The sequence below is a fragment of the Myxine glutinosa genome, chromosome 3 (assembly GCF_964187855.1).
Source record: "Myxine glutinosa chromosome 3, kmMyxGlut1.1, whole genome shotgun sequence".
NCBI classification, from domain to species: domain Eukaryota; kingdom Metazoa; phylum Chordata; class Myxini; order Myxiniformes; family Myxinidae; genus Myxine; species Myxine glutinosa.
This window is the reverse complement of record NC_136263.1, coordinates 68,310,204-68,330,548: the sequence shown is the minus strand read 5'-3', so window position 1 is coordinate 68,330,548 and position 20,345 is coordinate 68,310,204. Positions and strand designations below refer to the sequence as shown.

The 20,345-nt window shown below is 39.8% G+C and overlaps 1 protein-coding gene across 1 annotated transcript in view; it reads right to left on the bottom strand.

The window, feature by feature from the left end:
- The window catches only part of LRP2 (LDL receptor related protein 2), a 433,005-nt gene that overhangs the window by 300,711 nt on the left and 111,949 nt on the right, over nucleotides 1-20,345 (bottom strand). Inside the window, exons 27-29 of the mRNA XM_068110809.2 lie at nucleotides 16,406-16,617; nucleotides 2,944-3,128; nucleotides 354-582 (exon numbers count right to left, since the gene is read on the bottom strand). Coding sequence (XP_067966910.2) covers nucleotides 354-582; nucleotides 2,944-3,128; nucleotides 16,406-16,617 — 626 coding nt within the window. The remainder of the gene's footprint in view (nucleotides 1-353; nucleotides 583-2,943; nucleotides 3,129-16,405; nucleotides 16,618-20,345) is intronic.

Genomic DNA, 20,345 nt, shown 5'->3' with positions numbered 1-20,345 from the left:
TGAGGAGGCTGCAGACTGCCAATCTGACGGATGAAGAATGGAGCGACAGAGAGTAGAGTCGTCAGCAAAGAGATAGAGAGGATTTTCAAGAGAGTCAGAGAGATCATTGATGAAGTTGTATAGCCACCAGCCACCTTAACCGTTAAGCCATCACCAGGCTTGCTAAGTGCCATGAGAAATAGGGTAAAGCCATGCTTATGGTGTGTACTCCACTTATAGGGTAAAGAAGGTTATAAAACGAATGCACATTGATACAAAGTAATGCCATTGGAACCTATTCAGCACTGTTTGAACAATGTCGTTCCACAAACAATTGATCCTTATTATAAGTGAATGGACTCATGCAAACTTACCAAATCACTTGCGATGACCTGATGCCGACCACTTCCATCAAATTTACAATAGTCAATGAAATCGAGGTACGCGTCGGAAAAGTAGAGCAGGTTTGATGTGTAGTCAATGGTCAGGCCACCCGGCCAGTAGAGTTTATCAGAGATGATAATGCGGCGGAACCTCCCATCCATGCTGGCACGCTCAATGTTGGGGTTTTTACCCCAGTCAGTCCAGAACATGTATCGTGAGCTGAAACACAAGTTTCATTGTAAGTCCATGTTGAAATCCAAATAAGAGACTGGTTCAGCAAGCAGCAAGTAAAAAATGTAATGAATGAATCAACCTTCATTCATGACCACTATAGTTCAACACTCCCATCGTCCATCTTCTTTCCGTTCCACAACCTTCTTACTTGCCTAATACACGATATGCAAAAGAATTTATTTTTTTTAAAGACTAAAATAATTAATCTCGTAATCAAATTGCATTTTTGGTGTTGTATGACCACCATCCATAAGGTGTATGGAAAAGGAGGGGAGTTTAGTGCACTTTTCACATGGCTGTTTGGAAATTTTTCCTGTAAGGAAATCAATCTCCATCTATTTGTAATGGAGGCTGCTGCCCTGCAATCTTCCTTACACACACACACACAGGTTTGCCGCATGAAGCATCTTCCTCACCCTTCTATTCTTAGCTCAATCACGATAGCAACTCTTCTGTTTCTGATGTAAGTGTGCTTCCTATTTCTCTCCTGCTTGGAGTAGCTCACATAGTGGATCCCACGGCTCTTTCCTGATGATTGCATCGTGTGCTTTTTTGTGAAGAGTAGGCCAACATTGTTTTGAGTTGTGTAAGTTCCTTGATGTGAAATAGACTGTGGATAGTTTACATAACACCATAGTGTGTGCCATTCACACTACAACCTGATGACATATCGATGGAGCATCTGCCTCTCCTTTTTACTCCCGCTAGAGAGTAATGCATTCACTCGTGTCCGTGTGTGTGTTCGTGTGTTTGTGAACAAGATATCTGGAAAAGTTCTGAACGGATTTGGATGAAAGTTGGTGGGATGATTGCCCTTGGGATAAGGAAGAATTGATTAGGTTTTGGTGAAGCTCAGGATATTATTCCGGATCCAGGAATTTTTTACCATTGGAAGATAGGGCTCAGCCATGGCCAGCCACGGCAGGAGTATGCGCTCGACTGAGTGGCATTCTCGTTAATTGCTGTGGAAGACGATGGTCTCAGTGAAGAGTTGGTTAATGACACTCTATGTGGGGTATACCCTATATCAGGTACCCAAAACCACATGTTGGCAAATATGGAATGAAACCTCTCAATTAATCATATATCCCTTGTGAAGGAAGGGTAGAGAGCAAACAAACAGGGGTAGGGATAAAAATCAGGATTGGGGGAAAAAAATGAATGTGAGTGAGAGAAGGAAATGGGGGAAGGAGAAATAAAAGCGAAGTTGGGGTTGGCAGGATGAGGGGAATAAAGTGTGGGAATAAAAAAAAAGTGGAGCCAAAGGAAGGAAATGTGGAAGGATCAAATTGCGAAGCAGAAAGAAAAAGGAAAGGAGAAAAATAAGGGATTGGGGGAAGGATATTATTCCGGATCCAGGAATTTTCTGAAGGATTTTTTACCATTGGAAGATAGGGCTCAGCCATGGCCACCCACGGCGGGAGTATGCGCGCTACTGAGTGGCGTTCTAGTTAATTGCTGTGGAAGACGATGGTCTCAGTGAAGAGTTGGTTAATTACACTCTATGTGGGGTATACCCTATATCAGGTACCCAAAACCACATGTTGGCAAATATGGAATGAAACCTCTCAATTAATCATATATCCCTTGTGAAGGAAGGGTAGAGAGCAAACAAACAGGGGTAGGGATAAAAATCAGGATTGGGGGAAAAAAATGAATGTGAGTGAGAGAAGGAAATGGGGGAAGGAGAAATAAAAGCGAAGTTGGGGTTGGCAGGATGAGGGGAATAAAGTGTGGGAATAAAAAAAAAGTGGAGCCAAAGGAAGGAAATGTGGAAGGATCAAATTGCGAAGCAGAAAGAAAAAGGAAAGGAGAAAAATAAGGGATTGGGGGAAGGATATGGGAGAAGAGAAGCATATGATGGATGAGAAGAATGAATGAATGAATGAATGATCGTTTTAAGGCCATTTTCCCCGCCAGAGCGGGGGTTAGCCTTGCGGGCCCCATGACAATCATGGTTCCCTGTTTGCGGCAATGTTTTTATGGCCGGATACCCTTCCTGACGCCAACCCTTGGTCACGCTCTTACGATGCGCAGGGATACGGTGTACCTATTCTAGGTCGGGGTACACACCGTGACCATTCATCCCAGCAAGCTGGTACTCAATTTGCCGACCTCAGAAGGAAAGAACAGGCTGAGTCAACCCCCCTGGCGTTAAATTAGCGATCGATCAGGATTCGAACCCAGAATCCTAGGATCACAAGCTGGCACCCTAACCGCTCAGCCAACACCAGGCTCAGTGAACACCAACACCTCATCCATGATGGATGAGAAGAGACAAAGGGAAATACATAAATAACTAAGATGGAGGAAATGGGATCATTGGAAAATTAAAAAGTTATTTACCCATTCCTGGGGTCCAACGCCAGGCCTCTAGGGTTGGTGACATTTTCGCTCATCAGTACCATTCGGTGACTCCCATCCAGATGAGACACCTCAATGGTTTCCAAGATGTAATCCAACCAGTAGAGGTTTCGACCGACCCAGTCCACCGCAATGCTCTCAGTCACTGTCACACCACTGTCAAAAATCTGGGACATAACATGGCAAGCCAAGTACAAATTATAATGTATACGTCAACAAAATCAAGAATGGAAATATCAACAATACTTGCATAAAACTAGGAGACTCGGTAGAGAGCATGCCTCCGCCAGGCTGAACAGTTTACGTTTTGTATCCCACTGATAGGCTGGATCTACATCCAGACCTTTAACCAAAATGGAATTGGCTTGTTCTTGTTACACACACAACATATCTCCCAAATTTTGTCCGAATCCTTCCATAACTTTTTGAAATATCGTGCTATATATTGTTTTTGGCCCTATCACTCAATGTAATTTTTACATTTCGAGATAAGCATCTTCTCAACGTTCTCTAGAGCACTTTGACAGTGAATGGAACTTCTCAGTATTAAAAAAAAGAACAGGTAGTTTGTTCTTATTTATACAAGCTAAACCCCCAACTCGTCAGGGCCCAACCATCAAATTTGAGTTACTGGTACCATTTGGGGGGAATATTCCATGTGCTAATTTTCAAGTAGTACAACATCTCAAGTTTACATTTTCACATAATGGACATCTGAAAGGTGCAGCTTTATATAATAAAAAAATGTAATAACTATAACGGCATTCAGTAGAGAGTGTACCTCCGCCTGGTGAACAGTTTACATTTGTATCTCAGAGTGGACGAGAACATCACTATACAGAATCACATTTAATCCAAATCAATCACAGGAATCACCAGAGGTCCAGTCATTCATACCCTGATCTACCCCTCGTTTTTGGCCATATCACTCAATGGTGAAGAATCACTTAAAAAATTATATGAGCTGGATCCGGATCCGGATCTTCACCAAAATCGAATCGATTCTTCCTTGTCACACACACAACCTGTCCAACAAGTTTCGTCCAAATCCATCCATAACTTTCTGAGATATCCTGCTATGTATCGTTTTTGGCACTATCTCCCAATGGTGAAGAATCACTTTAAAAATGAAATAATCCTCATATCCGAATCCATATTCAGATCTTCACCAAAATCGAATCGATTGTTCCTTCTCACACACACAACCTCTCCAACAAGTTTCGTCCAAATCCATCCATAATGTTTTGAGATATCCTGCTATGTATCGTTTTTGGCCCGATCTCCCAATGGTGAAGAATCACTTAAAAAATTAAATAATCCTCATATCCGAATCCATATTCGGATCTTCACCAAAATCGAATCGATTCTTCCTTGTCACACACACAACCTGCCCAACAAGATTCGTCCAAATCCATCCATAACATTTTGAGATATCCTGCTATGTATCGTTTTTGGCCCGATCTCCCAATGGTGAAGAACCACTTAAAAAATTAAATAATTCCCATATCCGAATCCATATTCAGATCTTCACCAAAATCGAATAAATTCTTCCTTGTCACACAGACAACCTGCCCAACAAGTTTCGTCCAAATCCATCCATAACCTTTTGAGATATCCTGCTATGTATCGTTTTTGGCCTGATGTCCTAATGGTGAAGAATCACTTAAAAAATTAAATAATTCCCATATCCGAATCCATATTCAGATCTTCACCAAAATCGAATAAATTCTTCCTTGTCACACAGACAACCTGCCCAACAAGATTCGTCCAAATCCATCCATAACCTTTTGAGATATCCTGCTATATATCGTTTTTGGCCCTATCTCCCAATGGTGAAGAATCACTTTAAAAATGAAATAATCCTCATATCCGAATCCATATTCAGATCTTCACCAAAATCGAATCGATTCTTCCTTGTCACACACACAACCTGCCCAACAAGTTTCGTCCAAATCCATCCATAACTTTTTGAGATATCCTGCTATGTATCGTTTTTGGCCCGATGTCCCAATGGTGAAGAATCACTTTAAAAATTAAATAATTCTCATATCCGAATCCATATTCAGATCTTCACCAAAATCGAATAGATTGTTCCTTCTCACACACACAACCTCTCCAACAAGTTTCGTCCAAATCCATCCATAACGTTTTGGGATATCCTGCTATGTATCGTTTTTGGCCCTATCTCCCAATGGTGAAGAATCACTGAAAAAATTAAATAATCCTCATATCTGAATCCATATTCGGATCTTCACCAAAATCGAATCGATTCTTCCTTGTCACACACACAACCTGCCCAACAAGATTCGTCGAAATCCATCCATAACATTTTGAGATATCCTGCTATGTATCGTTTTTGGCCTGATGTCCTAATGGTGAAGAATCACTTAGAAAATTAAATAATTCCCATATCCGAATCCATATTCAGATCTTCACCAAAATCGAATAAATTCTTCCTTGTCACACAGACAACCTGCCCAACAAGATTCGTCCAAATCCATCCATAACCTTTTGAGATATCCTGCTATGTATCGTTTTTGGCCTGATGTCCTAATGGTGAAGAATCACTTAAAAAATTAAATAATTCCCATATCCGAATCCATATTCAGATCTTCACCAAAATCGAATAAATTCTTCCTTGTCACACAGACAACCTGCCCAACAAGTTTCGTCCAAATCCATCCATAACATTTTGAGATATCCTGCTATGTATCGTTTTTGGCCCGATCTCCCAATGGTGAAGAACCACTTAAAAAATTAAATAATTCCCATATCCGAATCCATATTCAGATCTTCACCAAAATCGAATAAATTCTTCCTTGTCACACAGACAACCTGCCCAACAAGTTTCGTCCAAATCCATCCATAACATTTTGAGATATCCTGCTATGTATCGTTTTTGGCCCGATCTCCCAATGGTGAAGAACCACTTAAAAAATTAAATAATTCCCATATCCGAATCCATATTCAGATCTTCACCAAAATCGAATAAATTCTTCCTTGTCACACAGACAACCTGCCCAACAAGTTTCGTCCAAATCCATCCATAACCTTTTGAGATATCCTGCTATGTATCGTTTTTGGCCTGATGTCCTAATGGTGAAGAATCACTTAAAAAATTAAATAATTCCCATATCCGAATCCATATTCAGATCTTCACCAAAATCGAATAAATTCTTCCTTGTCACACAGACAACCTGCCCAACAAGTTTCGTCCAAATCCATCCATAACCTTTTGAGATATCCTGCTATGTATCGTTTTTGGCCCTATCTCCCAATGGTGAAGAATCACTTTAAAAATGAAATAATCCTCATATTCAGATCTTCACCAAAATCGAATCGATTCTTCCTTGTCACACACACAACCTGCCCAACAAGTTTCGTCCAAATCCATCCATAACTTTTTGAGATATCCTGCTATGTATCGTTTTTGGCCCGATGTCCCAATGGTGAAGAATCACTTAAAAAATTAAATAATTCTCATATCCGAATCCATATTCAGATCTTCACCAAAATCGAATAGATTGTTCCTTCTCACACACACAACCTCTCCAACAAGTTTCGTCCAAATCCATCCATAACATTTTGAGATATCCTGCTATGTATCGTTTTTGGCCCTATCTCCCAATGGTGAAGAATCACTGAAAAAATTAAATAATCCTCATATCTGAATCCATATTCGGATCTTCACCAAAATCGAATAAATTCTTCCTTGTCACACAGACAACCTGCCCAACAAGTTTCGTCCAAATCCATCCATAACCTTTTGAGATATCCTGCTATGTATCGTTTTTGGCCCTATCTCCCAATGGTGAAGAATCGCTTTAAAAATTCTAGTAGCCGGATGCGAATCCGGATCTTCACCAAAATCTAATCATTTCGTCCTTGTCACATACGCTACATCTCTGCCAAATTTCTTCTGAATCCGTCCACAACGTTTGAGATATCTTGTTCACAAACGGACAGACAAACAAACAAACAGACAGGGGTGAAACATAACCTCCATCCACCTTTGGTGGTGGAGGTAATGACATATGAATTACCATAATGGTAATATTAATGGGTAATATATATATATATATTTGCCATTATTACGGTAAGTGTCGTTGCCCTATTATTCAGCTTGAGTTTTATTATACTTTAATGCCTACCTTATGCATATCATTATCATTTAGCTTTACTTTTTCTTATCAAGCACATCTAATCTTATTGGTTTACATGTTTCACAATTCCTTCATGCTCATTTACCTGCTATATTAGCTTGGTGTTGGCTTAATTGTTAAGGTGGCTGACTTAAGATCCTCAGGGTCTTAAGTTCCAGCCCCTGTCATGCCGTTGAATCATATGCTATATGTTGTCAAAGACAAGTCCAGTGGGAATGCTAAGGTATCATACTAGCATACTCAGCTGGTGATGACAACTTATAAAGTGCAAAATCTGTATGAAACATGAAAGTGCCTTTGGGAATACGATGTTCCATGACCCAGACGGTTCAGAATCTTTATTAGTTCAACATTTACAGCCTTAAGGGTTAAGTTGGAAACTTAACTGCAAATGGCAGCAATATATGTTGAGGGGTTTTGGGTTTACCACCACTCACATTGTAGGTAAAGTCTTGGCCAATGGAATTGATGCATTTAAAAACTTTAACAGGTGTTACACTAGAGTCTTCAACATTTACAGTTAACAAACACTTGAGGAATAGCTTAACAGAGGGAGAAATGCATAACAGCATCAATGTTAAGTTGTAATACTTGTGGTGGCCACGAGAGGTCTTCCTTTCAGCTTTTAATGTCAGTTTTAATGCTTGTTTCAAGGTTTCTTTACCTCCGCCACCGAAGGTGGATGGAGGTTATGTTTTCACCCCTGTCTGTCTGTTTGTTACTTGCGAAAATCGAAGATTTTTCAAGTATATTGGTTGGTCTTGTGCGTTATTCTGTCTGTCTGTTTGTCTGTCAGTTACCTAAAGGTCACAATTTTCAACCAATCTCCACCAAACTTCACCAAATGGTGCAGTTGGTCATAAGAACCACCTTTAGAGGCCATTTTTCCCCGCAGAGCGGGGATTGGCCTTTTTCGGGCACCGTGGTCCCCTTTTTTGAAGCAATGTTTTATGGCCGGATGCCCTTCTGGCCGCCAACCTGCTGTTAGTCGCCTCTTGCGACACACAGGGAACTACCAGTGAACTGGTGCTCAATTTGCCGACCTCAGAAGGATGACAGGCTGAATCAACCCCCCTGGTGTTAATTCAGCGATCGACCGCGATTCAAACTCAGGATCCTAGGAATCCCAAGCCGGGATTCCTAGGTCATTGGTCATAAGCATGTCATAAGGTCATACGAGTTGGTCATAAGGAAGAAGCCTATTGTTTTAGGGGTCAAAAGGTCAATAGGTCAACCTAGGCCAAAGGTCACCAACTTTGTCTAATTTTCTAAAATCCTCAATTTTCATCCAATTGACTTGAAATTTGAAGAGGATTTGCATATCTGACACTGAATTCAACCACCCACTATATTTTAGGTCAACATAGGCCAAAAGGTCAACATAGGCCAAATTTCTAAAATCCTCAATTTTCATCCGATTGACTTGAAATGTCAAGAGGATTTGCATATCTGGTCACTGAATTCAACCACCAACTATATTTTAGGTCAACATAGGCCAAATTTCTAAAATCCTCAATTTTCATCCGATTGACTTGAAATGTTAAGAGGATTTGCATATCTGGTCACTGAATTCAACCACCAACTATATTTTAGGTCAACATAGGCCAAATTTCTAAAATCCTCAATTTTCATCCGATTGACTTGAAATGTTAAAAGGATTTGCATATCTCGTCACTGAATTCAACCACAAAGTATTTTTGATGTCAACATAGGCCAAGTTTCTAAAATCCTCAATTTTCATCCGATTAACTTGAAATTTGAATAGGGTTTGCATATCAGGTCACTGAATTCAACCACCAATTCTTTTTGAGGTCATCATAGGCCAACAACTTATTTTCGGGATTTCGCACGTATCATGCTATGCACGACATATTTATTGTGCGTTTGCCTGTTTGTGAACAAGATATCTCAAAAAGTTGTGGATGGATTCGGTCAAAATTTGGCGGAGAGGTTGGGTATGTGACAAGGACGAAATGCTTACATTTTGGTGAAGATCCAGATCCGGATCCGGCTACTAGAATTTTTTTTAAAGTGATTCTTCACCATTGGGAGATTGGGCCAAAACCGATACACAGCAGGATATCTCAAAAAGTTATGGACAGGTTTGGACGAAACTTGGTGGGGAGGTTGTGTCTGTGACAAGACCGAAACGATTCCATTTTGGTGGAGATCTGAATATGGATTGAGATACGAGAATTGTTTAATTTTTAAGTGATTCTTCACCATTGAGAGATCGGGCGAAAAGCGATATATAGCAGGATATCTCAAAAAGGCTGTTGACGAGTTATGACTAAACTTGGTGGACGAGTTGGTTAGATGACAAGAACAAGCCGATTCGATTTTGGTTTAGGTCCAAATCCAGATTCGGCCTATCAGTGGGATAGAAAACATAAACTGTTCAGCCTGGCGGAGGTATGTGCCCTGCTGAGTGCCGCTCTAGTTAGCATCTGAAACATAAGCTGACTTTGGTACTTTTAATGATTTTTTAAATATTGTCCTGGTACGTCCATCAGCAAATTGTTATATTTTAAAATAAAGCTGCACATTTTAGATGTCCACTATGTGAAAATATAAACTTTGGATATAATACAATAGTGTAGGCTGCTATGTCTTAAAAATGGCTGTCGTGTTTTTTTTTTGTTAAAAGCAAAATTCCACTTGATTCCTTGTCTTTGGGGTGTCACATGTTCGAAAAAATAGGTTGTTAATTTTTTAAAACGGATTAAGGGTGTCAAATCCAAGATGGCCGCCAAAATATATAAATGCCATTAAAACTGGTATTCTGAACACAGTATGAGGTCCAAATTAATGATAATACCCATAATTTCAATACCAAGGAGTTCAAAAACAATTAATTTCAATATGGCAGTCAAATTCAAAATGGTGGAAAAATCCAAGATGGCCGCCACTTCTTAAATAACCACAGTACAAAAACTTAATGTTCTTGATAACACAAATTGTGAATGATGGAAAAGGTCCATTTGGTGGTAATACCCGCACAAGCAATGCTTAGCCGTTGGGGAAATATGTTACTGATTCGTTGAAAACGGTGGATGGCAGCCATCTTGAATTTTAAAATGGCTGCCATTAGAAACACAGGCCGATCTTATTATTTGAGTGAGTGAAAACGTCTACATCCTCTACCAGTATTACAATATTGATTATAATCTTGACATTAATGTACAAAGCACTGTTTCTATTTTAGGTTACTATGCTGTCAACCATGTCCATCCCCAGATTTTGAAGTTCAGGACAGATTAGCAAGCAAAAAGGTTGTTAGCTGTACCATGGTAGGAGTCCTTACCCACTCAAGATATACCGTATCTGAACAAGTGTTTTGATCCCTAGAAGGTCCTCTACAGGTCCCTAGAAGCACATACTGTAACATTGCTTGCTCTATACCATCTCTACTTTGACAGGTTCCTAACAAAAGCACCAGAAGAGAAAGTGTTCCTAAGTGAAGCGTCCATTGATTTGGAAAAAGCATATCAGAAAGATATCAGCATGAACACAGGCAACCGTCAAAACCTCAGAGATGCCGTCAGAGAAACCATGACCATGTTCGAATCTAGAGATATCCTCACAAAGTTGGGACAGTTTGAAAGCAATCCAGCACCAATTCAACACTACATCCGTAACTACTTGAGGCAGTTTGAAACTATCCTTCAGTATATTAGAGCTACCAGACAACGGGACCTGCTGCTGCATATGGAAAGCACTGAAGCTCTTATCAAGTACTTCTTTGCTCACGACCACCTGAAGTACGCACATTTGCTCCCTTTGTACCTGTCAACAATGCAGCAAACAGAACAAGTTTTTCCAGATGTCTGGGCAGAACTCCTGAAAGGAAATTTCTGTGTGACGAAGGGGATTGCTGCATTCACTTCAATAGGTCCAGATCACGGAATTGAGCAGGAGAACCGCAAACTCAAGGTCATTGGAGGCATTATTGGAATAACCCAAATTGAGAGAGCTCTAGACCGTTTCTTCCTGATTGCACCTGACTTGTCTAATCTAGTAGAGGAGTTTCAAAGAGAATATGGCATGGAAGGTGCTGATACCAAAGACCAACACCACGAGATCACAGGGGGAAAGTCCACCCGAGTAATGAGAAATTCCGCTAGATTGACAGAGGTATTTGTTGTTCATGGAGACCCATTCATAACCGATGAGAGTGACCTGTGTAACCTTCTTACCAAGAAAGTAATTGATGAAAAGGTAACAAAGGACATAGTAGACCGCGATGCCATCGGACAACAGTTGTTCCAGACATTTGTCAAAGTACGCCTTACAGAAGGAAAACTTTCAATGTGGGATCCAATGAAGAGAAGAACATAGGCACTTTCAAAAGTGCCAACACAGTGAAGAAAGTGAAAGCAGGTGACAAACTCATTAAAGTCAAAGAAGAACGAGGACTCCTACAGAGGTTTATAGTAGCATCAAGAAGCCGTCCAGACCTTGATCTAAAGGACTGTATTGGGAAGTATGAATTTGGAATTGTTCCACGTGCCCTTTTCGCTTCGGATGGGTCACTTCTCCTAGCATATGACAAGGCTAAGGTCCTTCATCATCTTGAAGCGCTAGTTACCAAGGAGCAACCTAGCCCAACAGAAGCCACAAGCGATCCAGCTAATGCCATACCGAGTGTTTCTGGCGACCAAGTATTGAGCGAAAACTCCCAAACTGAAGTACCACCCCAAGCCGAGGCGCCTGAAGTACAAGAAGCGCAGCCTGAGCAAGAAGCTTCAACTGACATGTCCGACATGTCTGAGAAATTTAAAGTTGTAGTCATAGATGGCATGTCCCTCGTTAACTCCATCTCCAAGACAGACAAAATGAAAACATGCAGTGATTTTGCCATGTCATTTCTTGAAAAGCTTATCAGGATTGCAGCTAACTACGACGAAGTAAGACTGGTATTTGACAGATACGTCGAAAGTTCTCCGAAAGAGCAAATGAGAAAAAAGAGAACAAAGGGAAACTCGACCTACTATCACATCCAAGATAGTACACTGATCCAGAATATTTCCTTGAAGGACTTCCTTTCAAGTGTCAAAAACAAGGCAGAACTTGTAGAGTATTTAGCTGCAAAGACTCTGGATCACAGCAACAGCTCTGCCAACAAATTGAAGAAGTTCATGGTAACCTTCGGCACTGAGACAAAAGGCAATGTAAGTGTGCCTGATGAATTGGTAAAACACGGTCATGAAGAAGCGGATACGTTACTCTTGCTCCATGCCCTAACAGTTAACGGCAATGTAGAACTTGTAATAGACTCTCCAGATACCGATGTCTTCTTGCTGATGATCCACATGTATCCACAGCTACCTGCTGAGACATATTTCCTTACCGGAAAAGGAAAACTGAATAGGAAAATTGCAGTCAAACCTATCTTTGAAAAGTTAGGAGTTAACCGCGCCTCAGCTATTCTTGGGTTTCATTCTTTCACAGGATCATATATGTGTGGCAGGTTCGCCGGCAGGACAAAGGACTGGTGTATGAAGGTGTTCATGTCCTGCGATGATATGATACTGGATTCACTTGCTTCACTTGGCAAATCTGCTGCTACACCCTCTCCAAACGCAATTGACCAACTGGAAAGGTTCGTTTGCTTGTTGTACAGATCCAAAACACACACCAAAGTAAATGCACTACGGTGGTTCTTGTACTCAAATCGACAGGCCGAGGGAGAGAGTCTGCCTCCAACCTCTGGATCATTGACACCACACATTCTGCGAGCACATTATATTGCAATGATATGGATGCAGGCATGCGAAAGTCAACCGTCCCTTCCTTCTCCCACTGACTACGGATGGAAGTCAGAGGAAAATAGATTTCTTCCGGTGATGTGTTTGAACCCTCCAGCACCAGAGGCCGTGACTAAGCTGGTAAAATGTGGCTGCAAATCAGGATGCAAAGGAAACTCCTGTAGTTGCCGCAGCAATAAACTCCCATGCACAGAGGTCTGTAGCTGTTTGAACTACGGCTGTAGCAACAATGAACAATCAGCTCAGAACATTGTGGGAGATGAACACGAGGACTTGTAAGGTAAAACGGATGATTGTGAGACAGGAATATTTAAATATGGTCAAACAGGAAATTACATTACGCTATCATTGTTATAGCATTATATCATTACATTAAGTCCCTGGTGTTGGGCTAGCGGCTAGGGTGCCAGCTTAGGATCCTAGGATCCTGGGTTCAAATCCCGGTCAATCGCTGAATTAACGCCAGGGGGGTTGACTCAGCCTGTCATTCCTTCCGAGGTCGGCTAATTGAGTACCAGCTCACTGGTAATTCCCTGCTTGTCGTTAAAGGCGGCAAAAAGAGTTGGCGTCAGGAAGGGCATCCGGCCGTAAAACATTGCTTCAAAAAGGGGACCGAAAAACAACAACAACCACAGTTCCCAAAAAAGGCCAACCCCCGCTTGCGGGGAAAAATGGCCTCTAAAGGTGTTTTTTTTAATTTTTTTTATCATTGTTATAGCAATGTGGACCTTTGTGTAAAACAGTGGTAGCCATATTGGATTTTCTCACTATTTCTCACTATGGCTGGCATCCACCGATTTCAACGAATCAGTAACATGTTTCCCCAAAGGCCTAGCATTACTTATGTGGGCATTACCACCAAAATGGACCTATTTCATCATTCACAATTTGTGTTATCAAGAACATTAAGTTTTTGTACTGTGGTTATTTAAGAAGTGGCGGCCATCTTGGATTTTTCCACCATTTTGAATTTGACTGCCATATTGAAATTAATTGTTTTTGAACTCCTTGGTATTGAAATTATGGGTATTATCATTAATTTGGACCTCATACTGTGTTCAGAATACCAGTTTTAATGGAATTTATATATTTTGGCGGCCATCTTGGATTTGACACCCTTAATCCGTTTAAAAAAATTAACAACCTATTTTTTCGAACATGTGACACCCCAAAGACAAGGAATCAAGTGGAATTTTGCTTTTAACAAAAAAAAAACACGAAATGACATAACAGCCTACACTACAACCCCCCCCCCCCCCCCCCTTCCCACGCCTCTTCCCCCCAAGCCCTCTCCCTCCCACACATCTCCCTGCTCTCAAATGTTGTGTGCTCTCAAGTGTTTGTGTGCTTCCCCTTCTCTCCCCATCTTGTCTTCCGCTCCCTCTTTTTATATATTTTCTTTGTCTCGTTGATTTGTTTGTGAAGTAAATGTCAGCTCTTTTACGAGCCTCGATTCAGTATACAAAAAAAAAAAAAAAAAAAAATTGAAAAATAGCATATGGATTATTCCCCCAAAGTGGTACCGGGAACCAATATTGTCCCATGGACTAATAATAATAATAATAATAATTCATTTATTTTGTATAGCGCTTTTCAAGAAGCCCAAAGGCGCTTTGACAGAGTGGAAAACATAATGCATAATAATACATGAAAACAACAATTGCAAAAAGACAAGAATCAATAGGGAAATATTTAAAGCAAAAGGAGGGAGAAGGAGAAGAGATAGTCAGGGGTTAAATGCTGTGGGTTGAATGTTGAATGCAGTGTTGAACAGGTGGGTCTTTAGTGATGTTTTGAATGTGGTGAGTGAGGAGGAGTCTCTGATGGTGTGAGGTAGTGAGTTCCAGAGGGTGGGAGCAGCGATGGAGAAGGCCCTGTCCCCCCAGGATCTGAATTTGATATTGAAATGAGTATCATTCCTAAGATCAGGAGCAAGACCGGTCCATAATGACAAAGATAAACTGCACAATCAAGAAAGAAGAGAAACCTGTATAAATGTTGTTTGAAAGACATCATGCCATCAGTACAATATTTAATTCACAGAGCGCCCATCGTGAATGGAATGAAGCAGGAAAGCTGGAGCTGAGGTCAAATTAATTAATTATCTGGCATGCCTTGTAGTTGTGTTATTATTACCTTGCGCGTGCAAAGCGAAAACAGGGTTAAGCATTCAGTTACGTACGTACGTGTGCCGTACGTGTCTGCATTTTAAAAATGCATTTTCTCGGCAACCATTGGTCCGATTGACACGAAACTTTACCATAGAAGCGCCTCCGCCTGTATAATTATTTTATTCATAATTATGACGTCATAGGTCACGTGGTACGGACGCCATTTTGGAAAAACGTTACACCTCTATATCTCCCAAACCACTCAATGGAAAAAATTGAAACAGGGCTCATTGTCAAGTACTCCCCTTGGGAATAAGATATGTTAATGATGACAACACGTACCCAATCATTGTGAATTTTTTTTCTCAGCAAATGTTGGTCTGATGGGTACGAAATTTTCACCATAGGAGCGCCTCCTCATGTGGAATATTTTAATAATAATCATGACGTCATAGGTCATGTGTTACAAGTGCCATCTTGGAAAAACCGAAAAATGTTGCACCTCTATATCTCCAAAACCACTGCTTGGAATTTTTTTTAACATGGCTCATTGTAAAGAACTCCATATGTAGAATAGGTGTTGTTTACGATGACGTCATTATTGCCATAATTATGATGTCATAATTCTCAGGGACAACGCTTAGTCTGATCAGTTTGAAATGCATTGAGCGTGATCTATGCAACAATTATATTAGAGAATATAAATTGATGATGTCATTGTTCACGTGGTCTGGCAGCCATATTGGATCAAAGAAACAAAATGTTCAAAAACAGAAGAGTTGGCTCGCAACAAGTTGACTGCGCAGGGTAAGTATTCTATGAATACCATCTAGTACTAGTTTATGTTTTTAATAACAGGGTAAGGGCTTCAGGGTACTCAAGTCAATCATGGAAAAGACAATGAAATGCATGGGATGGTCTTCCTGGAAAGGTTTTAGCATCTGAAGTAGCAGTGAGGTTTAATATGAAATTAGACAGGTATAACCACCACTATCACCATCACTGTACTATGTAACGTTGTTTAGATGCGGATACGGCACATTGATTTGTATCGGCCGAGTGGTATCCTCCTGTGTCTTGGTTTCATGTGCATAAACTTCTGTGAGAATGACTAAATGTTGAGAATGTGTGTATAAATATAAATAAATCAAGATATGTCTATCAGGATACATCCATGACAATGCATCTACTATGATTACGTCTCCAAGTATGGTAAGATATAAGGTTGTGGTTTGAAAGAACAAGTCGGAATGGCAGAAACAAAAGTTGCCAAGTTAGCCAGGATGCATTCCATCACGTTTTCCAGCATTTTCTTCACATATTATAATTTTATATTGAAAGTATAGCAAAAATAAATTGCACATAAAAAAGTGGAGCTGGTAAGTTTGTGGAATGGACATACCACTTTGCGATTTGTGCCATTGCGAAAAGAACTCCAGATCTTGTCTTGCGAAATGTCAGACCAGTAAATGAAGTCTGTCTCTGTATCGAAATCTAAGGCCACAATCCTCCTTCCATCACGAACTACAGACGTCACTTCCACAGGTATTGCTGTGAAGTTTTGAGCAATGATGTGATTTTGACTGGCAACCAATAATAGAGCCAAGTTTGGGTCTGGATGGGAATATCATAGTAGTATGTAAGTAAAATGCACCTTTACACTCAAAACATCAGTATAATTAAGGAAAGTCTGCCAGGACGAGTAAGTATGAAATGAGCAGATCAAGTTATCTTTGCCATTCAAAGAGAAACAAACAAACGAAAAAAAAAATATCTATATACAGTCACGTGAAAAAGTAAGTACACCCCATGTAAAGTTTTGACTTTTTCAACATAATTCAACATACAGCTATTTGATCTTCATTTCAACAATATTGATAGATAAAGGTGATATAATATAACAAATATCATGAAACATTTACATTTTGTAGTCCATTGTATAATTTAAATAAACATAAATGCAAATTTCGCATGTGGAAAAAGTAAGTACACCCCTACATTTATCACTACTTCAAATACCTAAAATTAGAATCAGGTGCACCAGCACAGGTGCAAATGATTAGCACATCGTCAGAGAGGATCTTGGAGGAACCTGTCTTATTTAAACCTCAGACATTTAGTTTGGTTTGCTCTTTGTTGTTGAAGTGTGCAGCGTCACCATGCCTAGATCAAAAGAGCTCTCTGAGGCCTTCAGAAAGAAGGTTATAGATGCCTACGAGTCTGGGAAGGGATTTAAAAAGATCTCCAAACAATTTGACATCAATCATTCGACTGTCCGGAAGATCATCTACAAGTGGAGAAGATACCAAACAACTGGCAACTTGTTCAGGCCAGGCCGCCCCAGCAAGTTCAGCCCGAGAGCAGACCGCAAGATGCTGAAAGAAGTCTCGAAGAACCCCAGAATGTCATCACGGGACCTACAGGTAGCTCTTGCCACTGTTGATGTCAAAGTGCACGAGTCTACCATTAGAAAGAGGCTGCACAAATTTGATCTACATGGGAGGTGTGTCAGGAGGAAACCTTTGCTGTCGAGAAAGAACATCAGGGCAAGACTAAAGTTTGTCAATGAACACCTAGGCAAAGTCCAGCACTTCTGGAACAACGTACTCTGGACAGATGAGTCAAAGGTAGAGCTATTTGGCCACAGTACCAGAAGACATGTTTGGCGAAAACCAAAGACAGCATTTGACCACAAGAACCTGATACCAACTGTATCTAAAGGTGGTTTTTTAACCTGATACCAACTGTAAAGCATGCTGGTGGAAATATTATGGTTTGGGGCAGCTTTGCTGCCTCAGGGCCTGGGCAGCTCACCATCATATAATCCACGATGAATTCTTCATTGTACCAGAAGGTGCTTGAGGATAGTGTGAGGCCATCTGTCGGAAAGTTGAAGCTCAAGCGAAGGTGGACCTTGCAACATGACAATGACCCTAAACATACCAGTAAATCCACCAAGGAATGGCTGAAAAAAAAGAAATGGAGGGTTCTGGAATGGCCAAGTCAAAGCCCGGATCTAAATCCCATCAAGATGTTGTGGGGGGATTTGAAACGAGCTGTGCATGCAAGAAACCCCTCAAACATCGCACAGCTGAAAGAATTCTGCATGGAGCAGTGGGCAAAAATTTCTCCCAGTCGATGTCAGAGACTGGTAGACAGTTATAAGAAACGCCTCCTTGAGGTTGTTTCTGCCAAAGGGGGCAATACCACCTGTTAGAGCCAAGGGTGAACTTACTTTTTCCACATGCGAAATTTGCATTTATGTCTATTTAAATTATACAACGGTCTACAAAATGTAAATGTTGCATGATATTTGTTGTATTATATCACCTTTATCTATCAATATTGTTGAAATGAAGATCAAATAGCTGTATGTTGAAATATGTTGAAAAAGTCAAAACTTTACATGGGGTGTACTTTCTTTTTCGTGACTGTATATATATATATATATATATATATATATATATATATATATATATATATATATATATATATATATAGTATATATATATATATATATATATATATATATATATATATATATATATATATATATATATATATATATATATATATATGTATATATATATAAATATATATATATACATATATATGTTTTCCCACATGTATAAATTTAATTATATATATCAAAGGGAGGCGCTAGGCACCCCTCCATTTATACAAGGGATAGTTTCTCTGTATCCAGCTTTAACATGGGGACTGAAAATACGTTTCTCGGCTTCTACTGGATTAAATCGGCTGCAAATTTCAGAAGTAAATGCTTTGTACATTGAGGTAATATGTTCCAAATTTCAGCAACGTCTGTTTCTGCATTCTTGAGTTTTATTTAGAAAACCCTCAAAATCATGTTGGTGTCTGTCCATCTGTCCGTACTTCCGCCCATCCACCCTAAATGTGTTGGCGCTCATATCTCAAGGACTATACATTGAAGCTAGATCAAACTTGGAATATACATTGGCGAATAGGTCTAGTTAATGGCTTTCGAAACAAATTCCACCCAAGTGCTATAGTTTTTGCTTTAAAATTAAATATTTATAAATATATATATACACACTTTATAACTCTTAAAAATATTATTACACAAATATAATGTGTTGGCCCAATGGCCTAATGAACAAAGCATCAGACTCCCAATCTAGGTTATTGTGGGTTTGAATCCCATCTGCCTTGAATTTTTTTCCCCTTACTTTTTCAAGTCTTTTATATCGTTTTGAATGATGAACAAATGAACATCTTGTACAATAAGCAAATGCATTTTGTTCGTATTTAAAACGTAATTATTCTTAAATCTGAATTTCAGCGTCATTATGAGTATTGTACCACATCAAATTGCTTATTGTATGGAAATCAAGGGAGGCACAAATTGCCCCTTCCTTTTTTTGGGACGGTTTCTCTGTATGCAACTTTAATATGGGGACTGAAAATTCGTTTCTCAGTTACTTCTGGTTTAATGTATATATAAATATAAATATATGCACACTTTATACCCCTTTAAAGTATTTGAAAAATAATTCTAATGTTCTGGCTCAATGGCCTAATGGATAAAGCATCAGTAGTCCAGAGCTGAGGATTGAACCACCTTTAGAGGCCATTTTTCCCCATAGAGCAGGGGTTGGTATTTTTCGGGTACTGTGGTCCTCTTTTTGAAGCAATGTTTTATGGCCGGATGCCCTTCCTGCTGCCAACCCTGTTAGTCGGTTCTTGTGACCACACAGGGAATTACCAGTGAACTGGTACTCAATTTGCCGACCTCGGAAGGATGACAGGCTGAGTCAACCCCCCTGGCGTTAATTCAGCGATCGACCAGGATTTGAACCCAGGATCCTAGGATCCCAAGCTGGCACCCTAACCGCACTCCAAACCTGGGGATTGTGGGTTCAAATCCCATCTGGGTTGAATATATTTCCCCCTTACCTTTACAAGTCTTTTATATCGTCTTGAATAAAGTCTTGTACGATTAACAAATCCATTTTGTTCGTATTTAAAATGCATCTTGTGAAAATGCCAGGGGCATAGAAAGGGCCCCTTTACATAAGGGTATGTGCCATGTGGTAAACTATAGAAAAGAGCCAAGGGTGTACTTACTTTTTCCACATGCGAAATTTGCATTTATGTTTATTTAAATTATACAATGGTCTACAAAATGTAAATGTTTCATGATATTTGTTATATTATATCACCTTTATCTTTCAATATTGTTGAAATGAAAATGAAATAGCTGTATGTTGAAATATGTTGAAAAAGTCAAAACTTTACATGGGGTGTACTTACTTTTTCGTGACTGTATATATATATATGTATGTATATATATATATATATAT